This window comes from Haliotis cracherodii, unplaced genomic scaffold (genome assembly GCF_022045235.1).
Source record: "Haliotis cracherodii isolate W230 unplaced genomic scaffold, xgHalCrac1.p SCAF_13, whole genome shotgun sequence".
NCBI lineage: Eukaryota > Metazoa > Mollusca > Gastropoda > Lepetellida > Haliotidae > Haliotis > Haliotis cracherodii.
Genome location: NW_027266268.1, coordinates 25,221,542 through 25,247,537, shown reverse-complemented (window position 1 = coordinate 25,247,537; position 25,996 = coordinate 25,221,542). Strand labels below are relative to the sequence as shown.

Below are 25,996 nucleotides of genomic sequence, written 5' to 3'. Positions count from 1 at the left end.
CTTAACCCAATCTCTGTCACGAGAGGGAACATGATTCTCCCACCGCCCCTGTCTGTGATGTGAACAGTCATAACAAAAGAATTTATAATAATTTACCATTCTTGCTCGGGTGAGTTTTTGTTGACATTGCAGGAATTAATTATCACGGTTGTAACTTGCTGATACAGTTTTGCACATATATTTCTCCACGCTAAAACAATAACACTCCCGCTGATATGTAACTGAAGACATCAGCTGACAATGGATATGCAGAACACCCTGATATGCACATCTGTAGAAAGAGAAATATTCTAAAACTGATCAGAAAAATATGTGACAATGCCATTTTTGTTCTGTGTCAGCACTTGTCATACTGGACTGGAAGCAGAAACACAGAAAGAGTTAAATGAATATTAAAATACAAATTGTTTAATGATCTGTGTTTGGATGACACACTTGTACAAATGAAATGACAGAGCCTTACTGAGAGGTGTTGGGAGGATGTAGACTCACATATACTCTATGAAATCTTTCATTACACAATACAATTCTCTCCTCTAAAATTAAAAAAAAATGTATGCACTCGTGTGTTATATGCACCCTTAATTATGGGCATTAAATTATGGAAAAATATATCTGTCGTACATAAACATTTCAGGCTGTCAGCATAAACCACGAAATGTATCTTACAACTCTGTTTTTTTTTCACAAAAATAATATTCTAATAAGAGCCCCTTATTTCTAATTTTGAGACTGCCCTGGGCGCTTATTATGTCGAATATGGTATATTTTACAGTCACAGTGCAAGACTAGGAGTAGGGGGTCGGGAAGTGCTTTAACATTTAAAATCAATTTATTTTTTTTAAATTCCTGTAAATCTCTGTAAAGCATTGTTCACATGACATGCTTCATGTTCTGATAAAGACGTGTTGTGAACCCCACCCCTGATGTTTAAATAAAAAAAACATATTCTGTTCCTGTAAATGGACGAAAAAGTTTTTTGACAGTCCCTTATAACAAAGATGGAGACATGAAGAAAGTGAGAAAGGCATATAATGAGTGAGTGAGTGAGTTGGGTTTAACAGCGCTTTTACCATTTTCCCAGTTATATTACGGTGTGTCAGCTTAATGTGTGAGGAAAGCCCAAGGTGATGCAGGTCTCAGATGTTTACCACTTTGGTGAAACCCACGAGCACGGGTATGGTGCTGACAAACCTAGAAACATAATCAGGGTGAACCGGGATTTGAACCCACAATCTTAGGTTTCTGGCGTGCCCAAGGGACACAACTCTGCACAGTGAATCGCTGCGGCCCCAGGTATATAATGAGAAAGTGGGAAAGACATTGAGAAAGATGTACTGAACAGGCTAGAGATTCATTCTGAATTCAAGATATAAAACCGTATCTCATTTCAAGACTAATTTAACTGAAATTTCTCACTGAAATAGACCTATCAGTTTGTAATAGACACACCAGGAAGATCTTCAGAGATTCACACTTTTTTTTAGATTCCCATGGAAATAAGTACTGTATAATTGACATCTATCAAACTAGATTTCCCTCTCGTAATTCATGTGAAGTCTACTCCTTCTCTACTTGTTCAACTTTTTCACTTCACATGGTGGTTTATCTGTGAACAACCTCATCTGTTACAATCACACATTTACCCTAAAACTCCTCAAAGTCCAATTAGCAAAATTACATTGAGAATCAATTTTGGAACATGATGTTTGAGAGTTTGAAATAGGCGATGTGTATGTTCGTTTTATGGTTATAGATGTCATGTATGTCTTGACAGATTTACTCTGGACTGAAACAAGCCAACATGGGTGAACATTTGGAAGGATTACGGTAAAAGAAGTAGGATGAAATCTCTTAAGTTGAAGTGATTGGCACCTAGAGTTGGGCCAATATTTCAGAACCAGCAAGGGTTGTTCGTTAGGGAGATGGCTAATTAGGGGGAAACTAGGAGACCACAATGCTCTCACATATGCCACAGACTCAAACAGACAAAGTGTGTTACCATGCTCTCACATATGTCACAGAATCACACGGTGTGTGTTACAGTGTTTCATAATCTGGAAAATAGCTACCTGATACTTTGGTTGGAGGGGCACCTGCCTTTTCACTTTTGTAGGGCGTGTGAGTGTGTGTGTTAATGTGTGTGTGTGTTAATGTGTGTGTGTGTTAATGTGTGTGTGTGTGTGTGTGTGTGTGTGTGTGTGTGTGTGTGTGTGTGTGTGTGTGTGTGTGTGTGTGTGTGTGTGTGTGTGTGTGTGTGTGTGTTTTAGTGTGTGTGTGTGTGTGTGTGTGTGTGTGTGTGTGTTTTAGTGTGTGTGTGTGTGTTAATGTGTGTTAATGTTAGTGTGTTAGTGTGTGTTAGTGTGTTAGTGTGTGTGTGGTTGGTTTGTTGTTTTATGCAACACTCAGCAATATTCCAACTAAACGACTGCGGTCTGTAAATAATCAAGTCTGGACCGGACAATCCAGTGATTGATATTATGAGCATGTATCCACTCAATTGGGATCGATGACATGCTTCAACCACCCGATCCTGTTAGTCGCCTCTTACGACAAGCATAGCCGCCTTTTACAGCTAACGTGGATTGCTGAAGACCTATTCTACCCCGGATGTGTGTGTATGTGCGTCGTGGGATGGAATGTGTGTGTGTGTGTCTGTTGAGGGGGGATGGAGGTTGGGAGGGGGTGGGGTGAGGATGAGTGTGTGTTAGAGGGGAGTGTGTGGGGGGGGGGGGGGGGGGGGGGGAGTGGGGAGTGTGTTGGGGGATGGAGGGGAGTGTGTGTGTGTGTGGGGGGGCCAGGGTTGGAATGGCACTTGCACCCATCGCCAACTTCCTCATCATAATCATCACATGGGGCTCAGTAAAATGATACCAATAATAATAATTATCATCTTAATCATCTATTATCAATCTCTCTATATTCGTCAAAAGTGAGGCATCTTATTCCAATATGTTCACAAGAAATATCCACAGTCCAGTATTCTTGAGGGAAGGTTACTGATTTAAGACAGGGCTGAACCACTACGACATCAACACACCAGAGAACCCTTCAGCTGGATAATTGTTCCTACCTATGTAATTAGCAAACAAGAACTGACGACTTTGAAGTGGGTCGGATGGAAAGAAAATCAATTCTATACTGCCTTAACATATTTATTTATTTATTTGTCCCCATTTAGGAGCATCTGTGGAGCAAGTCCCATGCATGTCACTGTGATATAAGGATTCACGTAAGTACTAATGAACAACTAGCTGTTCTGGATCACTGATCAATTCAATCAGTATAAGGAGATAGGATTAACAAAGTGTGAAAGTTGAATGAGTAGTGCTACCGAGTGCTTTCTTTTCCACTGATTGTAGTACCCAGCCACTTAGTGATGCTGGCATCCCTGATTGTCACCCTTGTGACTCGGTGTAGCCACACACAGGGAGCGCCACACGGGGTGACAGAATTGGGTAATAGCTAGGTTAGTCGGTTATGTAACGATTTGTTCCACACCAGGGGATGTTGATAGTGTGATGTAACATTGTGTAACGTGTTGGATAATGGTCAGATGGGGCCTGGTAAGATATCCACACATGTCCTGGAATGTCATGTACATACTGTACAAGGTCTGTTGTAGCTGGGGTGAGCTGGTGCATAGGGTTGTTGGTCAGAGAGAGGTATACACCTGGATAGTGGGGTGGATGGAAAAGTGCCCTGAAGCTGGGTGGGTGGATGGAGAGGTATCCTGTAGCTGGGTGGGTGGAGAGAGAGGTATCCTGTAGCTGGGTGGGTGGATGGAGAGGTATCCTGTAGCTGGGTGGGTGGACAGAGAGGTATCCTGTAGGTGGGTGGGTGGATGGAGAGGTATCCTGTAGCTGGGTGGGTGGACAGAGAGGTATCCTGTAGGTGGGTGGGTGGATGGAGAGGTATCCTGTAGCTGGGTGGGTGGAGAGAGAGGTATCCTGTAGCTGAGTGGGTGGAGAGAGAGGTATCCTGTAGCCGGGCGGGTGGAGAGAGAGGTATCCTGTAGCTGGGTGGGTGGACAGAGAGATATCCTGTAGGTGAGTAGGTGGACAGAGAGGTATCCTGTAGGTGGGTGGGTGGACAGAGAGGTATCCTGTAGCTGGGTGGGTGGACAGAGAGGTATCCTGTAGCTGGGTGGGTGGATGGAGAGGTATCCCGTGTAGCTGGGTGGGTGGACAGAGAGGTATCCTGTAGCTGGGTGGGTGGAGGACAGACAGGTATCCTGTAGGTGGGTGGGTGGACAGAGAGGTATCCCGTGTAGCTGGGTGGGTGGACAGAGAGGTATCCTGTAGCTGGGTGGGTGGAGGACAGACAGGTATCCTGTAGCTGGGTGGGTGGACAGAGAGGTATCCTGTAGGTGGGTGGAGGACAGACAGGTATCCTGTAGGTGGGTGGGTGGACAGAGAGGTATCCCGTGTAGCTGGGTGGGTGGACAGAAAGGTATCCTGTAGCTGAGTGGGTGGACAGAGAGGTATCCTGTAGCTGGGTGGGTGGACAGAAAGGTGTCCTGTAGGTGGGGTGGAGGACAGAGAGGTATCCTGTAGGTGGGTGGGTGGACAGAGAGGTATCCTGTAGCTGGGTGGGTGGACAGAGAGGTATCCTGTAGCTGGGTGGGTGGACAGAGAGGTATCCTGTAGCTGAGTGGGTGGACAGAAAGGTGTCCTGTAGGTGGGTGGGTGGATGGAGAGGTATCCTGTAGGTGGGTGGGTGGACAGAGAGGTATCCTGTAGCTGGGTGGGTGGACAGAGAGGTATCCTGTAGCTGGGTGGGTGGATAGAGAGGTATCCTGTAGGTGGGTAAGTGGACAGAGAGGTATCCTGTAGCTGGGTGGGTGGATGGAGAGGTATCCTGTAGCTGGGTGGGTGGATAGAGGGGTATCCTGTAGCTGGGTGTGTGGACAGAGAGGTATCCTGTGTATCTGGGTGGAGGACAGAGAGGTATCCTGTGAAGGTGGGTGGAGGACAGAGAGGTATCCTGTGTATCTGGATGGAGGACAGAGAGGTATCCTGTGTATCTGGGTGGAGGACAGAGAGGTATCCTGTGTAGGTGGGTGGAGGACACAGAGGTATCCTGTAGGTGGGTGGAGGACAGAGAGGTATCCTGTAGGTGGGTGGAGGACAGAGAGGTATCCTGTAGGTGGGTGGAGGACAGAGAGAAATCCTGTGTATCTGGGTGGAGGACTGAGAGGTATCCCGTGAAGGTGGGTAGAGGACACATAGGTATCCTGTGTAGGTGGGTGGAGGACACAGAGGTATCCTGTGTAGGTGGGTGGAGGACAGAGAGGTATCCTGTGAAGGTGGATGGAGGACACAGAGGTATCCTGTAGGTGGGTGGAGGACACAGAGGTATCCTGTAGGTGGGTGGACAGAGAGGTATCCTGTGTAGCTGGGTTGGTGCACAGAGAGGTATCCTGTAGATGGGTGGAGGACACAGAGTTATCCTGTGTATGTGGGTGGAGGACACAGAGGTATCCTGTGTGGGCGGGTGGAGGACAGAGAGGAATCCTGTGTATGTGGGTGGAGGACACAGAGGTATCCTGTGTATGTGGGTGGAGGACACAGGGGTATCCTGTGTATGTGGGTGGAGGACACAGAGGTATCCTGTGTATGTGGGTGGAGGACACAGGGGTATCCTGTAGGTGGGTGGACACAGAGGTATCCTGTGTAGCTGGGTGGAGGGCACAGAGGTATCCTGTAGGTGGGTGGAGGACACAGAGGTATCCTGTAGGTGAGTGGAGGACAGAGAGGTATCCTGTAGATGGGTGGAGGACACAGAGGTATCCTGTAGGTGGGTGGAGGACACAGAGGTATCCTGTAGGTGGGTGGAGGACACAGAGGTATCACTTTGATCTTGTGTGGATCATGGGGGGAGTTCCTAAAGATGGAGGAGCAATTATGTGGATGCCGTGTTCCGTTGAGGGAGACAGAAGATGAGCTGGGGTGTACGCTGAGCAGGTTTATGACCAGGTCTCTGGAACAAGGGAAGGATCAAACGTGCACTGGGCCCCCTTTGTACTGAGATCAGTCAACATCAAGCTGACACTTGGACTGGAAATTTAAAATCTTCAACTGGTACGAATTGATCACTCTGTCCAAGAGACGCCAATCTACGAACATCATGTGCATGGGGAAATACCACAGTACACAGCTCACTTGAATGGACTTGAAAGGGTCATACTGCAGTTAGACAGATTAGAAAAAAAATATTCTAAAAATGAATAACTTGTCTTGAGAATGTTCAGGAACTAACAAAAGAACAGTTCAGAAAATTGTCAGATAAAGTGTAGGAAATTTAAATGTAGATTAATTAATATTAAATAAAATCACCTCAGACATGTTAATTATTTTGATGGCCAAAATATCACGCCATACCGAAGGGGAACGGTCATCAAGTCCATTGTCTGATCTTCTGAGTGATTAGAAGAGGAGGAAGAATGCAAGCAGAGTGAGTGTTGTTTTGTGCCAAAGTCAACGATATTTCTGCTATATATGACAGGCTGGAAATAATTAAGTCTTGGCCAGACAGACCAGGGTTGGCAGAATGAGCACTGATCCATGCTGGACACAATGTCGACACTGTAACCAAACAATCTCCATCAGTCGATCCTCTGGACATGTTTTGGGTACTGGGGACCTATTCTACCCCATGTCAACTCTCACAACAAGTATTGGGTACTGGGGACCTATTCTACCCTGTGTCAACTCTCACAACAAGTAATGGGTACAGGGGACCTATTCTACTCCGTGTCAACTCGCACAACAAGTATTGGGTACTGGGGACCTATTCTACCCTGGGTCAACTCTCACAACAAGCATTGGGTACTGGGGACCTATTCTACTCCGTGTCAACTCGCAGAACAAGTATTGGATACAGGGGACCTATTCTACCCTGTGTCAACTCTCACAACAAGTATTGGATACAGGGGACCTATTCTACCCTGTGTCAACTCTCACGACAAGCATTGGGTACAGGGGACCAATTCTACCCTGTGTCAACTCTCACGACAAGTAATGGGTACAGGGGACCTATTCTACCCTGTGTCAACTCTCACGACAAGTAATGGGTACTGGGTAGCTATTCTACCCTGTGTCAACTCTCACGACAAGTATTGGGTACAGGGGACCTATTCTACCCTGTGTCAACTCTCACGACAAGTATTGGGTAATGGGGAGCTATTCTACCCTGGGTCAACTCTCTGGACAAGTATTGGGTACTGGGGAGCTATTCTACTCCGTGTCAACTCTCTGGACAAGTATTGGGTACTGGGGAGCTATTCTACCCTGGGTCAACTCTCTGGACAAGTATTGGGTACTGGGGACCTATTCTACCCTGGGTCAACTCTCTGGACAAGTATTGGGTACTGGGGACCTATTCTTCCCTGTGTCAACTCACTGGACAAGTATTGGGTACAGGGGACCTATTCTACTCAGGGTATGAAGTACCGGGTACATGTATCGGGTGTTAGGGATAGTTCATCAGTCACTACATGCACCATGGAGATCAGGGCTCAACACATTCTGATGCATCACAAGTTAAGACATTAAGCTTTGGGTAAATACAATGACAGGCTGTAGCAAACAAGCTAAGAGGATGTGTTGATTTGATCATTATAATACAAACAAGAGACCAGACAAGGATGGTGTCCAATTTGAGGCTGTCCTGGATTAGCGTCGTGTGTGTCAGTGATAGTCTACAGGCTACACTGCCTCATACATCAGCTGACCAATCAGATGCTTCCAATTGTGGTATGATATAGATAATACTGGCTACCATGTCTGGCAGATATTGATAATCAGGGGCCCCATATATCTTGCGATCCATCCATCTGCCAGATGACCACGATCTAGGTCACATTGTATTTTAATATCTTTGCATGCCATTAAGACCCATAATGGATTTCATCTTCAATCTATTGCGTAGCTGTAATAATGTAGCATTCTACATCTGTTACAATTCAAAAATACATTTGAAAGGATGATTCAGATTTCAAAGGAAATATTAGTTCCACATTTAGCATTATTAAGTTTTTACTTTTTCTAAAATGGTTATAATGACTTTCAAATGTTGTTATACATTAGTAACGTAAGTCATTTAAACTTCAAAACTATATTGACTGCATAATATAGCTCATTCTTTCGCATGTATAGTTGCTCATGGCTTCAAGATGGCTGAATTGGCACAATCTGTCATGACGGAAACTCATTCTGGTACCGGTATTCAATAGAAAAATGAAGCTGGTTGAGGTTTGAGGAGACAAGAATTAGCGCCAGTAAGACAAATTGGTCTGGATAATATGAGCTGATAGTATGTCTCACAATGCTCAAACATGAAGAACTGAGTCCATTCAGCGACGAAATAAAAGGTTCATAGATCATGTTACAGAGAATGATATCAAATAAGCTAATGTTTGGATAAAACAGGGTGTTATATTTATTCCAATAAGAAATCATGTCCATCTTTGATTTGTAAACTATCAATTAAGACTCTTCCTATATACTACTCCCTATATGATAGGGATATTTTTTATCTTGATACACAAAACAGATTCGCAGGACATGTAAATTTACAAAGTGAGTGAGTGCTTGTTGTTTAACACGGCACTCAGCAATATGCAAGCTATATGACGGCGGTCTGTAAATATTCGAGTCTGGACCAGATAATCCAGTGATTGACATCATGAGCATCAATCCATGCAATGGGGAGACGATGACATGCATCAACCAAGTCAGTGAGCTATATGACGGCGGTCTGTAAATATTCGAGTCTGGACCAGATAATCCAGTGATTGACATCATAAGCATCGATCCATGCAATGGGGATACGATGACATGCATCAACCAAGTCAGCGAGCCTGACCACCTGATCCCGTTAGTTGCCTCTTACAACAAGAATCTTTTGAAAAATGTAGTATGCTGTAGGCAGTAAAGTTGATTGAGAAATGATTTTGATATAGTGGACCCCTCCCTTCAAAAAATGCTGGAACTGCACTTGTCTCATTATCACTATCAAAAGTTGAGTTCTATAGTTTATATTAATGGGCCTAAATGTCAGCTGAAATACATTAAAATACATGTTTCTATATATTTTTAAAACTTTTTGAGGTGTGAAATTGTTTGCCCATGCAGTCAGTGCATCGGGGATTAAAAATCGATTGAAAGGTTGAATGACATTGTGCCTTTACATATAGTTTGGGACACACAACCCCCCCATAGCATTATGGGCCTGGCAATTGTTACAACTAACAGATAGATATACACTGTTGTTATGATGTTTATAGTCCTGCACCATGACCGTGGAATATATTTATTTTATGAAAAAAATAATAATCTAGAAATCCATACAAATGCAAGTCTAGCCAGCTCAAGCTAGCTCTATTCCACAATCAGCATAGGGAATTTTTATATATTTTTAGAGTCAAGAAGGATATTCTGTAATATAAGATTTCCGGGACTAAATGTTAGTCTTTTTAGTTAGTTATTTTTGCCAAACTTAACTGCTGCTTGTAAAAAAATAAGTCCATTTAAAATGCACCAAATTCCATTCACCAGCTTATGGTGCTACACTATTATTACCCAGTCAATGATTCAGTGTGTACTCGATTTTCATTCTCAGCTCCCTGGGGAGTAGAGAATGGGAGTATTCTTTATTCTTTCCTTCTATTAAAGGCATTATTGGCAAAGTAAAGCCATGCATGAGGCCTTGTTTCTCGTATTAATGGTGTGTTAAAAATTGAAATGTCTGAAATTATGGTGCTGTTAATTTTTTGCCGACTTATTACATGTTTATGAGTATGCCTTTAATGAGTAAACTGTTAAATAGGATGTTTACTCTCAAATATTGACGTTTAATTTCGGTCTCTTTACCAAGTGTTTGTAAATGCCAGAAACCACACATTCATAAATTATTGAGAACAAAGTCATTGCATTGTGTGTTGGTAAAGTAGAATATTCCTATTTTCAATCCAAAATCGAGCAGACAAGCAAAAATACATAAACTTAATATCTCTACCATTGGGTTGGTGGCATTCATGTGGCTACGGATGGTGGGCCAATTAAAAAACACAAGAAGACAAAGTCATCGATGACCCTTGTACTTTCAAATATGTGAATCAAATCACAAAAAGTTTGTCATATACCTCATTATACCAAAACAGGTTAATCCTAAGTTCAACTGACATTATGATTGATGACCAAACACAACAACCCATTGAATATTGTACTTTTAATAACAAAACAATTACATACAGACAATGTAGGAAATGATTAATGCCACATTTTGAACACATTTAGCATGAGATGATTAGTTGTGAGTGAGTGAGTGAGTGAGTATGGTTTTACGCCACTTTTAGCAGTATTCCAGCAATATCAGGGCGGGGGACACCAGATATGGGCTTCACACATTGTACCCATTTCGAGAATCGAACCCGGGTCTTCGTCATGACGAGCGAACGCTTTAACCACTAGGCTGCCCGACCGTCCTTGTTGCCAAAGAAATTCTAAGAAAAAATAATAATTGTGAACAGCAACTGGCAAAAGTACAGTGCCTGCCTGTGTATATAAAGTTTCACAAAGACAAAATGAACAGCTAATAAGTTATAGTCTGGAAATGAACCCTACCCTCATTTCAAACAAAGTCCATCTTGTTGTCATGGAAACGATAAAACAAAAGGAAATAAAAAAAAGTCCTGAATAGTAAAAAGGCATCCTGGTGTGCATACAAAGTTTCAGGAAGAAACATAAAACAGTTGGAGTTGAAGCTCTGGAAACGAAAAGTGATAGACTGACAGATGGACTGAGCCTGTTTCTATATGCATCCATAAAACATCATTTGGGAGGGGATAAAAATGAAAAAAAAGAGGCCTAAATCATACAAGTCATTTCACAGTGGGCAAGCAAAAGTATACACTTGAAAATTGAATTTGACCAAATAATTCTAAACATTATCAAAACATTACTGGGCTTAAAACAGTGACTGAAATACTGCAAACATAAGGTATAAAATACAACTATGATACCTATATCAAATACATCACCATCGAATAACTATTTTTTATTGTGTTTCATTTTTAGTGAGTGAGTTGGGTTTAATGCCGCTTTTAACAGCATTCCAGTTATATCACGGCGTGTCAGCTGAATGTGGGAGGAAAGCCTGAAGTGATGCAGGTCTCAGACGTTTACCAGTTCGGTGAAACCCACGAGCATGGGTATGGTGCTGACAAACCTAGAAACATAATCAGGGCGAACCGGGATTCGAACCCACAATCATAGGTTTCTGGCGTACCCAAGGGACACAACTCTGCACAGCAAATCGCGGTGCCTTAGACGACTGGGCCACCCGTGTCCCCAGGTATATAATGAGAAAGTGGGAAAGACATTGAGACATGTACTAAACAGGCTAGAGGTTCATTCTGAATTCAAGATATAAAACCATATTTCATTTCAAGACTAATTTAACTGAAATTTCTCACTGAAATAGACCTATCGCGGCGCCTTAGATGACTGGGCCACCCGTGCCCCCTGTTTCATTTTCAGTTGCCATCAAACACGGCATATACTTTTAGTTACTAGTAGTAAACACAAAACCAACATGTACTTTACGTACAATGTAATCACTCATAATGGTATTGATAGTATAGATCAGAACAGGAAATGCTGGTGAACCCTGCCCTCAGACCACTGTTGTCCATATCATACTGCGCCCTGGACTACTGACTCCATACACTACACTGCTACAGCACGCAACACTACGACAATTCCCATTCTGTTTGCCTAACACAGCTTGGGTTATAATGCAAGTGACATTTGGAACCAAAATCAATATATGGTTCAACTTGGTGACAATAGTAGGCCACTGTGACATCCTTGCCTTCCATTATGTACCAGTCAGTCGTAAAAACCAATCAATGGTTACTATCACTTGGAAAACTGTTCACCTTGTAATTAAAAATGCTTGAATGATTTATAATGTGTGTGGAGTATAAAAATTTCTTTATTGTCGGTTGGATGTTCGGGAGTCTGTTTACAATTGATGACTAATAGGACATCAAATTTAACACTCTTTACCCAAATATTGGGAATTTTCTACACAGCTTGTACATTAGACTTGATCGCTTCTCGGTAAACATGATGTTCATAAAGCGAGAACAACAACTTGGTGAGGTGACTTAACACATTATTGTGCATGTGTCATTCCCACACAAAAAAGAACACCCAATTCTTCCTATTACTGTAGTAACAGTAATATGAAAGAACTTCAACTTGTTTAGAGCATCACATTTTGGAAAGATTTCTTCCCATTTCCTGCTTAAAATGGTTCTTTGGTTAACCCTAACCTAACCCTAACCCAACCCTTCATAAATGATTTTTTAATACTTCTAACCCTAACCCTACCCTAACCCTACCCTAACCCTACCCTAACCTAACCTTAACCTAACCCTACCCTACCCTACCCTAACCTACCCTACCCTAACCCTAACCCTAACCCTACCCTACCCTACCCTACCCTACCCTACCCTACCCTACCCTACCCTACCCTAACCCTAACCCTACCCTAACCCTACCCTACCCTACCCTACCCTACCCTACCCTACCCTACCCTACCCTACCCTACCCTACCCTACCCTACCCTACCCTACCCTACCCTACCCTACCCTACCCTACCCTACCCCTTCATGAGAGTTTCCAGCATATGATGAGTGAGTATGTGAAGCAAACTTGGACAGTATATTCACAGCTGGCCCACTTCCAACAATAAATAAGAATATATCAACCAAATCTGACCAACCGATCCCATCAGTGGCCTTTTACAACAAGCATGGGTTGCTGAAGACCAATTCTAGCCTGGATCTTCAAGGGTCTGCCTCTAATGACAGCATGGGTTGCTGAAGACCAATTCTAGCCTGGATCTTCAAGGGGTATATGATGAGCAGTAGGAATGTGGCACCAGTATATGGACAGCTAACCCACTTTGGTGTTATTCATCAGTATAATCAGGGAGAATCTGGGAATCTGGGATTCAAACCCTAAAGGATGGCTCAGTAATGACTACTGTCGAACTTCAGACTTATCAACCAACATGCCAAAGCATGCCAAAAAATACCTAAAGAGATGTAGACTTTTCTGGTGTAATCATTGATATTCCTACACACTAAAGGACCAAATAGATTGGTTGGTCAGGCTTGGTGACTTGGCTGATTGTGTGTCATCATACACTGAGGGAAGTATCACTGCTTGTCATATCAATCACTGGATTGTCTGGCCCAGACTCAATTATTTTCAGGTCGCTGTCGTACAGCTGGAATAATTCTGAGAGCAGACCAAACAAATCTAGTGGTCAGGCTCGGTGACTTGGCTGATTGCGTGTAATTGTACACCAATGACATGGATCTGTGATAACAATATCAATCACTGGATTATATGGACCAGTTTCGACTTTACAGGCTGCCGTCATAAAGCTGAAATATTGCTGAGAACAAACACTCACTAACTCCTTCATTAATAGACCCATGAAGATTCCGGGGTAGAATAGGTCTTCAGCAACCCACGCTTGCCGTAAAAGGTGACTATGCTTGTCGTAAAAGGTGACTAACGGGATCGGATGGTCAGGCTCGCTGACTTGGTTGATGCATGTCATCGATCCCAATTGCGTGGATCGATGCTCATGATATCAATCACTGGATTGTCTGGTCCAGACTCGATTATTTACAGACCGCTGTCATATAGCTGGAATATTGCTGAATGCAGCGTTAAACAACAAACCAACCAACAACCTTCATTAATACCAACACAGAGATACAAAGAGTCCTTGCAAGATGGAGTCGGACAGACCAGTCTGTGTTCCTTACTCTCTTCCTACTTACATCTTCATAAGTAAAATATTACTTCCTACTTTCTGTAATTATGTCTTCAACCAGAACACACACAGCAAACCACATTGATCTGACACATCAAAGAGAAACAACAGCACAATGCACTAAAACATGCAGTCTTCAAATACTCATGTCATAATCAAATATTATCCCGCCCCTGTGCTGTATATTTACATATTCCCTATATCAAACAGTTCCATCAGTGGTCCTATCACATCCAACCTGTCCGTTCTGTCAGGGCCATGTCAGGTGTTTGCCTACCACCCTTTCATCATGGATCAATGGATGCGTTCAGGCCTCGCAGTTCAGTCCAATCATCATAAGACACTGATAATGTGGTAATAAATTGATGAATTGATAGCCTTCACCATCAGCCTCACTTTGAAACTGTGTCCTCACTGTGAGCTTACTGTCCCATAACATCTCTCAGCTGGCTTTTTGGACATATACATGTTTATGCCCCTATTTTTGTTTCCAAATGGGATGAAATTAGTTAATGGAATGCAAGATAACAAATTGATAAATTCTATCATATAATTTTCCTTCTGATGGTAAGCTGCTGGGTATGACAATGAGACAACTGTGGAATGATATGAGATCTGTTTGTTTCTGCACTTCGGTTTTCTTGTCAGACACAATGTAGTTTCAATTTGTAATTGCGACACAAGAGATAGACAGATCCCTCCCCTCCCCCCCCCCCAACTTTTGAAAATCAAATGTATGTTGTTTGCAGTAAAGTAGCAGCTGAGAATGGATTTTAATATTTTTGACCCCTCCCGTTTAAAAATGTTGGATCTGCCCTTGGTCCATACTGCCAGACAAAGAGAAAACCACAGAGACTGTAGCCAGTCCATCATTGTCTGCCCACATATCTTAGTGTACATTTCCTGTCATAGAGGAGACTAAAGCCAGTCTACCTGTTCACACCAATACTACCTCCATCATTGTCTACCAATGTCCATATCCTGGTGAAAATTTCCTGTTAAAGAGGATACTAAAGCCAGTCTACCTGATCACACCAATAAAATGTCCACATCTTAGTGTACATTTCCTGTCATAGAAGAGACTAAAGCCAGTCTACCTGATCACACCAATAAAATGTCCACATCTTAGTGTACATTTCCTGTCATAGAAGAGACTAAAGCTAGTCTACATGTTCACACCAATACTACCTCCATCATTGTCTACCAATGTCCATATCTTAGTGTACATTTCCTGTCATAGAGGAGACTAAAGCTAGTCTACCTGTTCACACCAATACTACCTCCATCATTGTCTACCTATGTCCATATTGTAGTGTACATTTCCTGTTAAAGAGGAGACAAAAGCCAGTCTACCTGTTCACACCAATACTACCTCCATCATTGTCTACCAATGTCCATATTGTAGTGTCATTTCCTGTTAAAGAGGAGACTAAAGCCAGTCTACCTGATACACCAATAAAATGTCCATATCTTAGTGTACATTTCCTGTCATAGAGGAGACTAAAGCCAGTCTACCTGTTCACACCAATAAAATGTCCATATCTTAGTGTACATTTCCTGTCATAGAGGAGACTAAAGCCAGTCTACCTGATCATACCAATTAAATGTCCACATCTTAGTGTACATTTTCTGTCATAGAGGAGACTAAATCCAGTCTACCTGATCATACCAATAAAATGTCCACATCTTAGTTTACATTTCCTGTCATAGAGGAGACTAAAGCCAGTCTACCTGATCACACCAATAAAATGTCCACATCTTAGTGTACATTTACTGTCATGGAGGAGACTAAAGCCAGTCTACCTGTTCACACCAATGATACCTCCATCATTGTCTATCCATATACCCTAGTGTACATTTCCTGTCATGGAGGAGACTAAAGCCAGTCTACCTGTTCACACCGATACTACCTCCATCATTGTCTACCAATGTCCACATCCTAGTGTACATTTCCTGTCATAGAGGAGACTAAAGCCAGTCTACCTGTTCACACCGATAATACCTCCATCATTGTCTACCAATGTCCATATCCTAGTGTACATTTCTTGTCATAGAGGAGACTAAAGCCAGTCTATCTGTTCACAACAATAAAATGTCCATATCCTAGTGTACATTTACTGTCATGGAGGAGACTAAAGCCAGTCTATCTGTTCACACCAATAAAATGTCCATATCCTAGTGTACATTTACTGTCATGGAGGAGACTAAAGCCAGTCTACCTGTTCACACCGATACTACCTCCATCATTGTCTACCAATGTCCATATCCTAGTGTACATTTCATACCACAGAATCCTGAGATCAATGTCTATTAATATCGTCTCTCCTGCTAATATTGAATCCACAGATTCATAAAGCATGCTCACTTCCAGGCCACTGTTTGAGAGTCATATGTTCAATATTTCACAATGCAGACGTTATTTTATTTCATGAACATATTTTTCATACCAGCCTCTTATGTAATTAATCAGAAAGAAGGTCAATTTCGTATTTCTCAAAGCTGCTCGTTTGTCATGATGCATTGACTTGTGTTCCAGAACGTGGCTCTGTGACACAGCCTTTAGCATGGGAGAATCTGTTTTCTTTGTACAATGCCACCAGGCTGTCAAATAGCATGGCACCACTGCAAATGACCTATCATACACATTCCTTGAACACAGGTTGATAACATCTGAAAAGCAGTGATGGGCATTTAGGAAAGGGCACCTGTAAATGGTGAAGAGATTAATGAGAGGCAGTCTGTACATATCAGATCAGAATAATTGGAGTCAGTCTATGTATATCAGACCAGGTTAATAAGAATCAGTCTGTATATATCAGACCAGAAAAATTGGAGTCGGTCTATGCATATCAGACAAGATTAATGAGAATCAATCTGTATATATCAAACCAGATTAATGAGAATCAATCTGTATATATCAAACCAGATTAATGAGAATCAATCTGTATATATCAGACCAGAATAATGAGAATCAATCTGTATATATCAGACCAGATAAATGAAATTCAATCTGTATATATCAGACCAGATTAATGAGAATCAATCTGTATATGTCAGACCAGATTAATGAGAATCAATCTGTATATATCAGACCAGAATAATAAGAATCAGTCTGTATATATCAGACCAGAATAATGAGAATCAATCTGTATATATCAGACCAGATTAATGAGAATCAATCTGTATATATCAGACCAGATTAATGAGAATCAATCTGTATATGTCAGACCAGATTAATAAGAATCAATCTGTATATATCAGACCAGAATAATGAGAATCAATCCGTATATATCAGACCAGATTAATGAGAATCAATCTGTACATATCATACCAGATTAATGAAAATCAATCTGTATATATCATACCAGATAAATGAAAATCAATCTGTATATATCAGACCAGATAAATGAAATTCAATCTGTATATATCAAACCAGATTAATGAGAATCAATCTGTATATATCAGACCAGATTAATATATATATCCGAACAGATTAATGAGAATCAATCTGTATATATCATACCAGATTAATGAAAATCAATCTGTATATATCAGACCAGATTAATGAAATTCAATATGTATATATCCGACCAGATTAATGAAATTCAATATGTATATATCAAACCAGATTAATGAGAATCAATCTGTATATATCAGACCAGATTAATGAGAATCAATCTGTATATATCAGACCAGATTAATTAAATTCAATCTGTATATATCAGACCAGATTAATGAAAATCAGTCTGTATGTATCAGACCAGATTAATGAGAATCAATCTGTATATATCAAACCAGATTAATGAAAATCAATCTGTATATATCAGACCAGAATAATGAAATTCAATCTGTATATATCATACCAGATTAATGAGAATCAATCTGTATATATCAGACCAGATTAATGAGAGGCAGTCTATATATATCAGACCAGATTAATGAGACTCAATCTGTATATATCAGACGTGATAAATGAGACTCAGTCAATATACCAGCTACTGTTTCCAAGCATTCTTGTACTATTTTCCACACTACAGAGTGACAATGGTCAATATTAATGTGTAGGAATATTCATTTTAAAAGCATTAAATTACATTTTCTCAAACTGTCTGTTACACCCATTTCCTGGTACCAATCTAAACACTGCATTAAGTACTCTGCAACACTGCCAATGGAAGCAGAGATTTACAAATAAGATTAATGGAAGCTTGCATACTTGTGTTCCATAACAGCATATCGAAAAAGAAACAATATGAATATAAATATTTATCTATTGTGGAACAAAAAATTAATAATGACTCATTTGCATCTTAGCTAAATTGGAAAATAAATCCCAATATACCCTAGCCTTTACAACTTGTTATTACCCACACCTGCAGGTTAAATAAGATACACCTGCAACATATTTACCTGTTTTTGTGGACACAGTCAGTCTAGGTTCAAAACAGATGGCAGTGTCTCTCCCAGTGTTTGGTGAACAATAGCGGTGTGAGATTCTCGGGAATATCGTCCAAAATGCAGCTCTCACAAGCTGGATGTTACCTGTCCGTGATAACCTCGTTAAGCTTTATACCTGTACAGGGCAGATTCCAGCATACACACATACATTGTGCTTTCTCACTACGGTATTGATTAGGGGACACCGATGGCCTTGCCTGCAGATGACAATGCTCAGTAGAAGGCATTAAAAATACATCGCACACGACTTACAGAAAACAGGTCGACATTTTCAACACTCAGCTGAACGTGCAGTTTTCACAATTTGCTGAGACTCTTTCAAAGCAGGCTGTATTGGCTTCATATCAGTTTGTGTACAATGCATCACATGATAGGCGCGCTTTGAATAGATATTGTGGAAAATGATTCGTTTCTCGTCAAACTGCCTGGAAATGGCAGGAGGACTGATTGCCAGAACATTAAAAAAATCGGGAGAATATTCCACACTTTATATAAAATATTCGATGAACAGTTGTCCAAGTTGTATAATGAACAGTTTCTTACTATTTTGTATTTCACCAAAAATATATACAATTTGTTGTGTATAAAATATAACATGACAAAAAACATCCATACTTAACCAACATCTGATCGTTTGTGAGATCTTTGAATTCATATTGTCGCTAAATTTTGATGATTAGCAAGAAAGTCAATAATCCTGCAGATATGTAGGCCTATTCCACCCAGCTTGAGAACATGATCACACAAAGTATCATTTTTTCAAGTACTATCTTCCTTGTGACTGATATGAGCAGTTGCACTATTGTCTGGGGTATTCTGTGTGTGAATCACGGGTCTGCACAATACATCACTGCACATACTGCACTATGCAGCAAAAGCGCACATGTACTTTTTGTGAGGTGAGGTGAAATAGGGTTTAACATTATACACTCTTATAGCGAAACACGGGCATGCACATGTGTGTCGTTAGTGTTAGCCAACTGAAAAAACATGCCGCAGTTATATAGAAACTCCACGCAAACACATTATACTGACCACTCCTTGTTTTATTCCCTCAATCCTCAGTACCAGGCAGGGTAACAACAAGTACAATCTTTTAAAGTCTTTTGGAATCGAACCACCAACCTTCCATCACCTGGGCAGACACTCTATCGCTATACCATAGAGGCAATCTTATAGTTTTTGGGGTCAGTCAGTCAATATTTCACTTGTTATGGATACCTTCTACATAAGGTCGACATAAACATTTAATTCTCTCTGCAAAAATAACAATCACCTCACTAACAATTACTTTTCAAGATGGCACAGGTGATTTTATTTCTTTTCATTAGAAAATGTGACCACAGGACCATATAACTAATAATAATAACAAGTTTTCTGCAAGTTTTTTTTGTTACTCTTATTAGGGCGGTCGGGTAGCCTAGAGGTTAAAGTGTTCGCTTGTCACGCCGAAGACCTGGGTTCGATTCCCGACATGGGTACAATGTGTCAAGCCCATTTCTGGTGTCCCCCACTTTGATATTGCTGGGATATTGCTAAAAGAGGCGTAAAACCATACTCACTCACTCACTGTTACTATTATTAGTTTCATGGTCATGTGATGTGACCTACTCGGGTGACCGAATTCAAAATCGTAAAATTATTTTTTAATAATTTGTTATTTGTTAGCACATTTGATGTAAAAATCCAATACAGAAACAAAATAATGAATGAATACTTTGTTACAACAAATTACAATGTTAGGTTTCACTTTAGATGTTCATCTGTTGGAAATCTGTAGACTAACATCTAATCTCTGAAATGAACATAAGATAAGATAAGATAAGATAATATTTATTGCAGAATCGTTCCATTACGGGACAGATGCAATTTTAAAAGACAAGACATTATGAACAGAAAAAACAGTTGTTCAGTTATCATAATAAAAATATAATAGAAAGGGAGCCCAGTGATTCTCTTCACCGCAGTGATCTAGACTTGCCAAACATTATAGACTTGCATGGACTGTATTTGATTTATATTTGTATCAGGGTCTGTAAGACAGACTAGGAAATCCGTAGTCACAGCCAATAAATTATAATCTCATTGAAAACACCTGTCATCAAATCTCTTCTGCTTAATGACAAAGCCCTACAGATGACAGATGACATAGTGTACATTTATATAACTAGAGTGTCAGTCAAATCAAATTAAAATACTTTGCCTAACCTCTGCTAGGTCAGTCAGTTGGACAATAAACAGACATTAACTCATCTATCCTGTCAGTGCTGATTAGTGACTGGTCACACATTATAATGGATGTGGGTGTGTGTGGGGTGTGTGGGGTGTGTGGACATGTGTGGGGGGGGTGGGGGTGCAGGGGGTGCAGTGGGATTGGTCTTAGGACTGTATCATATTTTGACAATCTCTCACTTCATGTAACATCTTTTCATACCCCCAATACACATAACATTTTATCATGACCCCCTTCCCCTAATAAATTACAAGTCTGTTACTATACATGTTCAAATTTATATTTGTGGGAAAAATCCAATTGTGTCATATTACCTTGACCCTCGTGACCTCTTGAGTTGTGATTAATTTGGGCTCTTTCACTTTCACTGTGTCATTTTTCCAAGCCCATGCCCTGACCCTCCCCCCTCCCAATCCCCAGCACCCCCCTCCCCTAACACCAACCCTGACACACCCACCCCAATATATGACCAGTCCCTAACATATTCCAGTACATAATAATCGTTAAGAAGTTCTGTCTCTCAAAGTGTTTGCTTGAGATGGATGAGCTCTGTCTTCCATCAGCTATCTTCTAGGGTATTACTGAGGGGTTAACATTGCTTAATCATGCTGATGATCTTGAACAAACAGATGAGCATGCAATATTTTATCACTAAATCTATAGGCAGGGACATTAAAACAAACAGATGTAAAAAAGTGAAGAACAAAACTAAACAAATGAATTTCAATCAATATTTAAACATTTCTCAAATTACACAAATTTCAACAAAGACAAAATTGATTATATCAAGATGACTGTGAAAATATGGTGATAGGACGAGATGATGATGTGGCATTAATTTCTATGTTTAGCCCCACACAGGATATATCACATATAGTTTTTTAATTTAATCCAAATCAAATGTGAATATCAGATGTGTTTACAGCAAGGGCATCATCGGCCCATGCTTTCGGAAGTAATTGTTTATGCAAAGAAGACACACCGAAAAAAACTTTGGAAATATTCCGAGCTCAATCCCTGCAGACTTCTAAATATGGCTGATATTTGCAGGATGGATTCTTGGTAAATATCAGAACCATTCCGCTGTGAAAAGGATGCTATAGGTACCTCCTGAGAATGTGATAATGATCTGGTACTGGTGAGATATTGATTGTGGAAAACATACATACACCTTGCTGAACCTAAAGCAATAACAATTATCAATACAACTGCAGAAAAACTAAAAACAACAGAATGGGTTCAAGTTTTAGTCTAAAAAGGGAATTTTCGGTAAACCTTTTACACGTTAAAATAGATGAGGATGTTTGCAGAAATAGCTAGGGATGAAGGAAAACTAGCGGTTACCAGAGTAACAGTGTTTTATGTTATTTTTATCTTTCTGCTCAAACCGGAGACCAGATTTACTTTATTGTCAAAGCCTGGTGTGATGATTGTGATGATGATGATGATGATGATGATGGTGATGGTGGTGGTGGTGGTAGTGGTGACGACGATGACGATGAAGATGATGATGATGATGATGATGACGACGACAATGATGATGATGATGATGATGATGATGATGATGATGATGACAACGACGATGACAATGACAATGACAATGCTGCTGCTGATGATGATGTTGATGGGGGTGATGAATAATAATAAATATATAAGTGGAACTTAATGGGGTTTTTCACCTACCTGAAGCATCATCACAAATTTTACACATCATAATTCATTATAAATACAATTTTAATTTGCTTTGTAGCTTACATTACCACGGATCATTGTATCACTATAGACCTCGGAGTCAAACAGCTGTTACCAATTTGGTCAAGATGGCTGATAGTGGCCATATCTAATTAACAATACACTTTCACCTGACCAGTATCTCTCCAGTTTAAGGGCGGTCAGGTAGTCTAGTGGTTAAAGTCTTCGCTCGTCACGCTGAAGACCCGGGTTCGATTCCCGAATTGGTACAATGTGTGAAGCCCATTTTTGGTGTCCCCTGCCCTGATATTGCTGGAATATTGCTAAAAGCGGCGTAAAACCATATACGCACTAACTCTAGTTTAAAAAAATTCATTTGACCAATATCCCTCCACTTAAACAACACACCGTCACTTTACAATAAACTTCACTTTACCACTATTCTTTCCACTTTAACAGTACTGTTTCAGTTTCTATAACATGCAGTCTTAAGCATCTCTAAATTTGCCAAAACAGACTACCTGGTACATGCTTTTTTCAGTGTGTAAGACCATTTGGATTTCGATGTCCTCAACCTTGTATGTTAAACAAGTCCACACCCATCATCTATATACACCAGTCCTGCATGACAGTTCAATACTGTTATCAATACTGTTATGTCCCTCAGCGAGCACCTGTTGTGTCCCTGGTCAGCTGTTATAAACATGAGGAGAACAAAGACAGCTGACCAGCACCGTCCACTAACTGTGTATATCCAATCACAATGCCAGGTGTTGTATTCCACAGTTGTCCTATGCTCCAGACTTCCACAGTTTCAGTAGCAGGTTCCCATATGTTTTCCAGGTCAATTTATTCAAACTGTCATTTTCAGGCATAAAATATATACATTTGTTTTCTAATTTTGTCCAATGTGAAGCTGTTTGAATACATGTGTTAAATCATTATTACATGTGACATATATGCAAGAACATCTACAGCTGTCAAAGGAATAACAGCCAATGTTACACTTTACTGTACTGCTGTCTAATGTAAGAACATCTACAGCCTTCATGGGAATAACTACCAATATTACACTTCACTGTTCTGCTGTCTAATGCAGGAACATTAACATCCTTTAATGGAATAACCTCCAATATTACACTTCACTGTTCTGCTGTCTAATGTAAGAACATTTACAGCCTTCATGGGAATAACACCCAATATTACACTTCACTGTTCTGCTGTCTAATGTAAGAACATTTACAGCCTTCATGGTAATTACACCCAATATGACACTTCGCTGTTCTGCTTTCTGATGTAAGAACATTTACAGCCTTCATGGGAATAACACCCAATATGACACTTCACTGTTCTGCTGTCTGATGTAAGAACATTTACAGCCTTCATGGGAATAACACCCAATATTACACTTCACTGTTCTGCTGTCTAATGTAAGAACATCTACAGCCTTCATGGGAATAACACCCAATATTACACTTCACTGATCTGCTGTCTAAGGACAGCCATCAATAACGCCAGTGTCAGTCAGATGGCTCTGATTTCTGATAGTACTATCTACACACAAAGTAACCATCAAACAATATTTAGAAATAGAATTGGAAACAAGATTCCTCACTTAATACACCTGGTACAGTACACTGGTTCTGAATTACTATGATATATTGTTTCCAGTAGAGTATCGTGAATAATGAAGGATGATACATTTGCTTTGATACTATGAAACCTGAGCTCCTCACAGAAAACACAGATGCATATATTTGCTTTTACTTATTGGCATTTGATAATGAGCTGTTTCGAAACAGGATATTTTTCATTATTAATAATTTACACAATGTACCATTTACAAAGGATGGTGATTACTAAAACCAGTGGTTTTGATTTTTCTTTGACTTTATATTGATACAATGTTCCAATGTGTACTCGTCTGTTTGTGCTCTGGTTGGACATACTCGCCTTATAGCTGGTTGATTTAAGTGATAGAAAAGCCTGCAGCCAGATTACCTTGTCCTCACATCACACACAAACACCGACAGTCATAATCACGGCATATACCTATTCAATTCCTGCACCATTGTGGTCATGCATCTTCAGACAAGACGAGATTACTACAGACGAGGCATGCAGTGAGATAATCAATAAAATTTAATTAAGTGTGATGAAATTTGTACAGTTGAAATTGAATGCAGTGTATAATCTCCATGTATGTATGGTCGCGACAGAAAGTATCAAAAGATGCAGATGACTAAAACTGTCTTTGATAAAAAGTGTTTATTTAGTTCGATGAAAGGACGTAAATGCCACTCTGTGTAAAACATGGTATGTAATCTTTCAGCAAGCCCCCAGACCAGGGCTCATTGAAATACCAGTATTCATAATCTGAAAATAACCTTAAGCTGAGAGGCTGTGGAGATTCTGAGTTGTAATTTTTCTATTCATGACCTTTATATGCAGTGAATTTATTTTCCACATTAATATCCAGTATTATTTCTTTTGACTCCTCAACCCATTTATGAACCACTTACAAGTTCCCTGATTAATACCCCGTGAAGCTGATAACCGTTTTGAGTTGAGCAGTTTATTCAAATATACATATACAAGAGGCTGATTATTTTATATTCTACTTGACAAGAAAACAGAAAGTAGCAAAATATACATGCATAAGTGTGTCTATGTATTATAAATGTTGTTCAAGGGCACCAGCATTTGAATGCATAGTGTCAGTTGTTCAGACACATCCTACTTCATGTATATAGTGTCAGCTGTTCAGACATAGTGTCAGCTGTTCAGACACATCCTACTTCATGTATATAGTGTCAGCTGTTCAGACATAGTGTCAGCTGTTCAGACATAGTGTCAGCTGTTCAGACATAGTGTCAGCTGTTCAGACACATCCTACTTCATGTATATAGTGTCAGCTGTTCAGACATAGTGTCCGCTGTTCAGACACATCCTACTTCATGTATATAGTGTCAGCTGTTCAGACATAGTGTCAGCTGTTCAGACACATCCTACTTCATGTATGTAGTGTCAGCTGTTCAGACATAGTGTCAGCTGTTCAGACACATCCTACTTCATGTATATAGTGTCAGCTGTTCAGACATAGTGTCAGCTGTTCAGACACATCCTACTTCATGTATATAGTGTCAGCTGTTCAGACATAGTGTCAGCTGTTCAGACACATCCTACTTCATGTATATAGTGTCAACTGTTCAGACATAGTGTCAGCTGTTCAGACACATCCTACTTCATGTATATAGTGTCAACTGTTCAGACATAGTGTCAGCTGTTCAGACACATCCTACTTCATGTATATAGTGTCAACTGTTCAGACATAGTGTCAGCTCTCCAGGCACATCCCACTTCATGCATAGTGTCAGCTGTTCAGACACATCCCACTTCATGCATAGTGTCAGCTGTTCAGACATAGTGTCAGCTCTCCAGACACATCCCACTTCATGCATAGTGTCAGCTCTCCAGGCACATCCCACTTCATGCATAGTGTCAGCTGTTCAGACACATCCCACTTCATGTATATAGTGTCAGCTGTTCAGACATAGTGTCAGCTGTTCAGACACATCCCACTTCATGTATATAGTGTCAGCTGTTCAGACATAGTGTCAGCTGTTCAGACACATCCTACTTCATGCATAGTGTCAGCTATTCAGACACATCCCACTTCATGCATAACTGTTCAGACATAGTGTCAGCTCTCCAGGCACATCCAGATTCATGCATAGTGTCAACTATTCA

The 25,996-nt window shown here is 40.5% G+C and overlaps 1 protein-coding gene across 1 annotated transcript in view; it reads right to left on the bottom strand.

Annotated features, from left to right (window-relative positions):
* Positions 1-3,594: 3,594 nt before the first annotated feature.
* The window catches only part of LOC139458546 (adhesive plaque matrix protein-like), a 36,720-nt gene continuing 14,318 nt past the window's right edge, over positions 3,595-25,996 (bottom strand). Inside the window, exon 2 of the mRNA XM_071239975.1 lies at positions 3,595-5,823. Coding sequence (XP_071096076.1) covers positions 3,595-5,823 — 2,229 coding nt within the window. The remainder of the gene's footprint in view (positions 5,824-25,996) is intronic.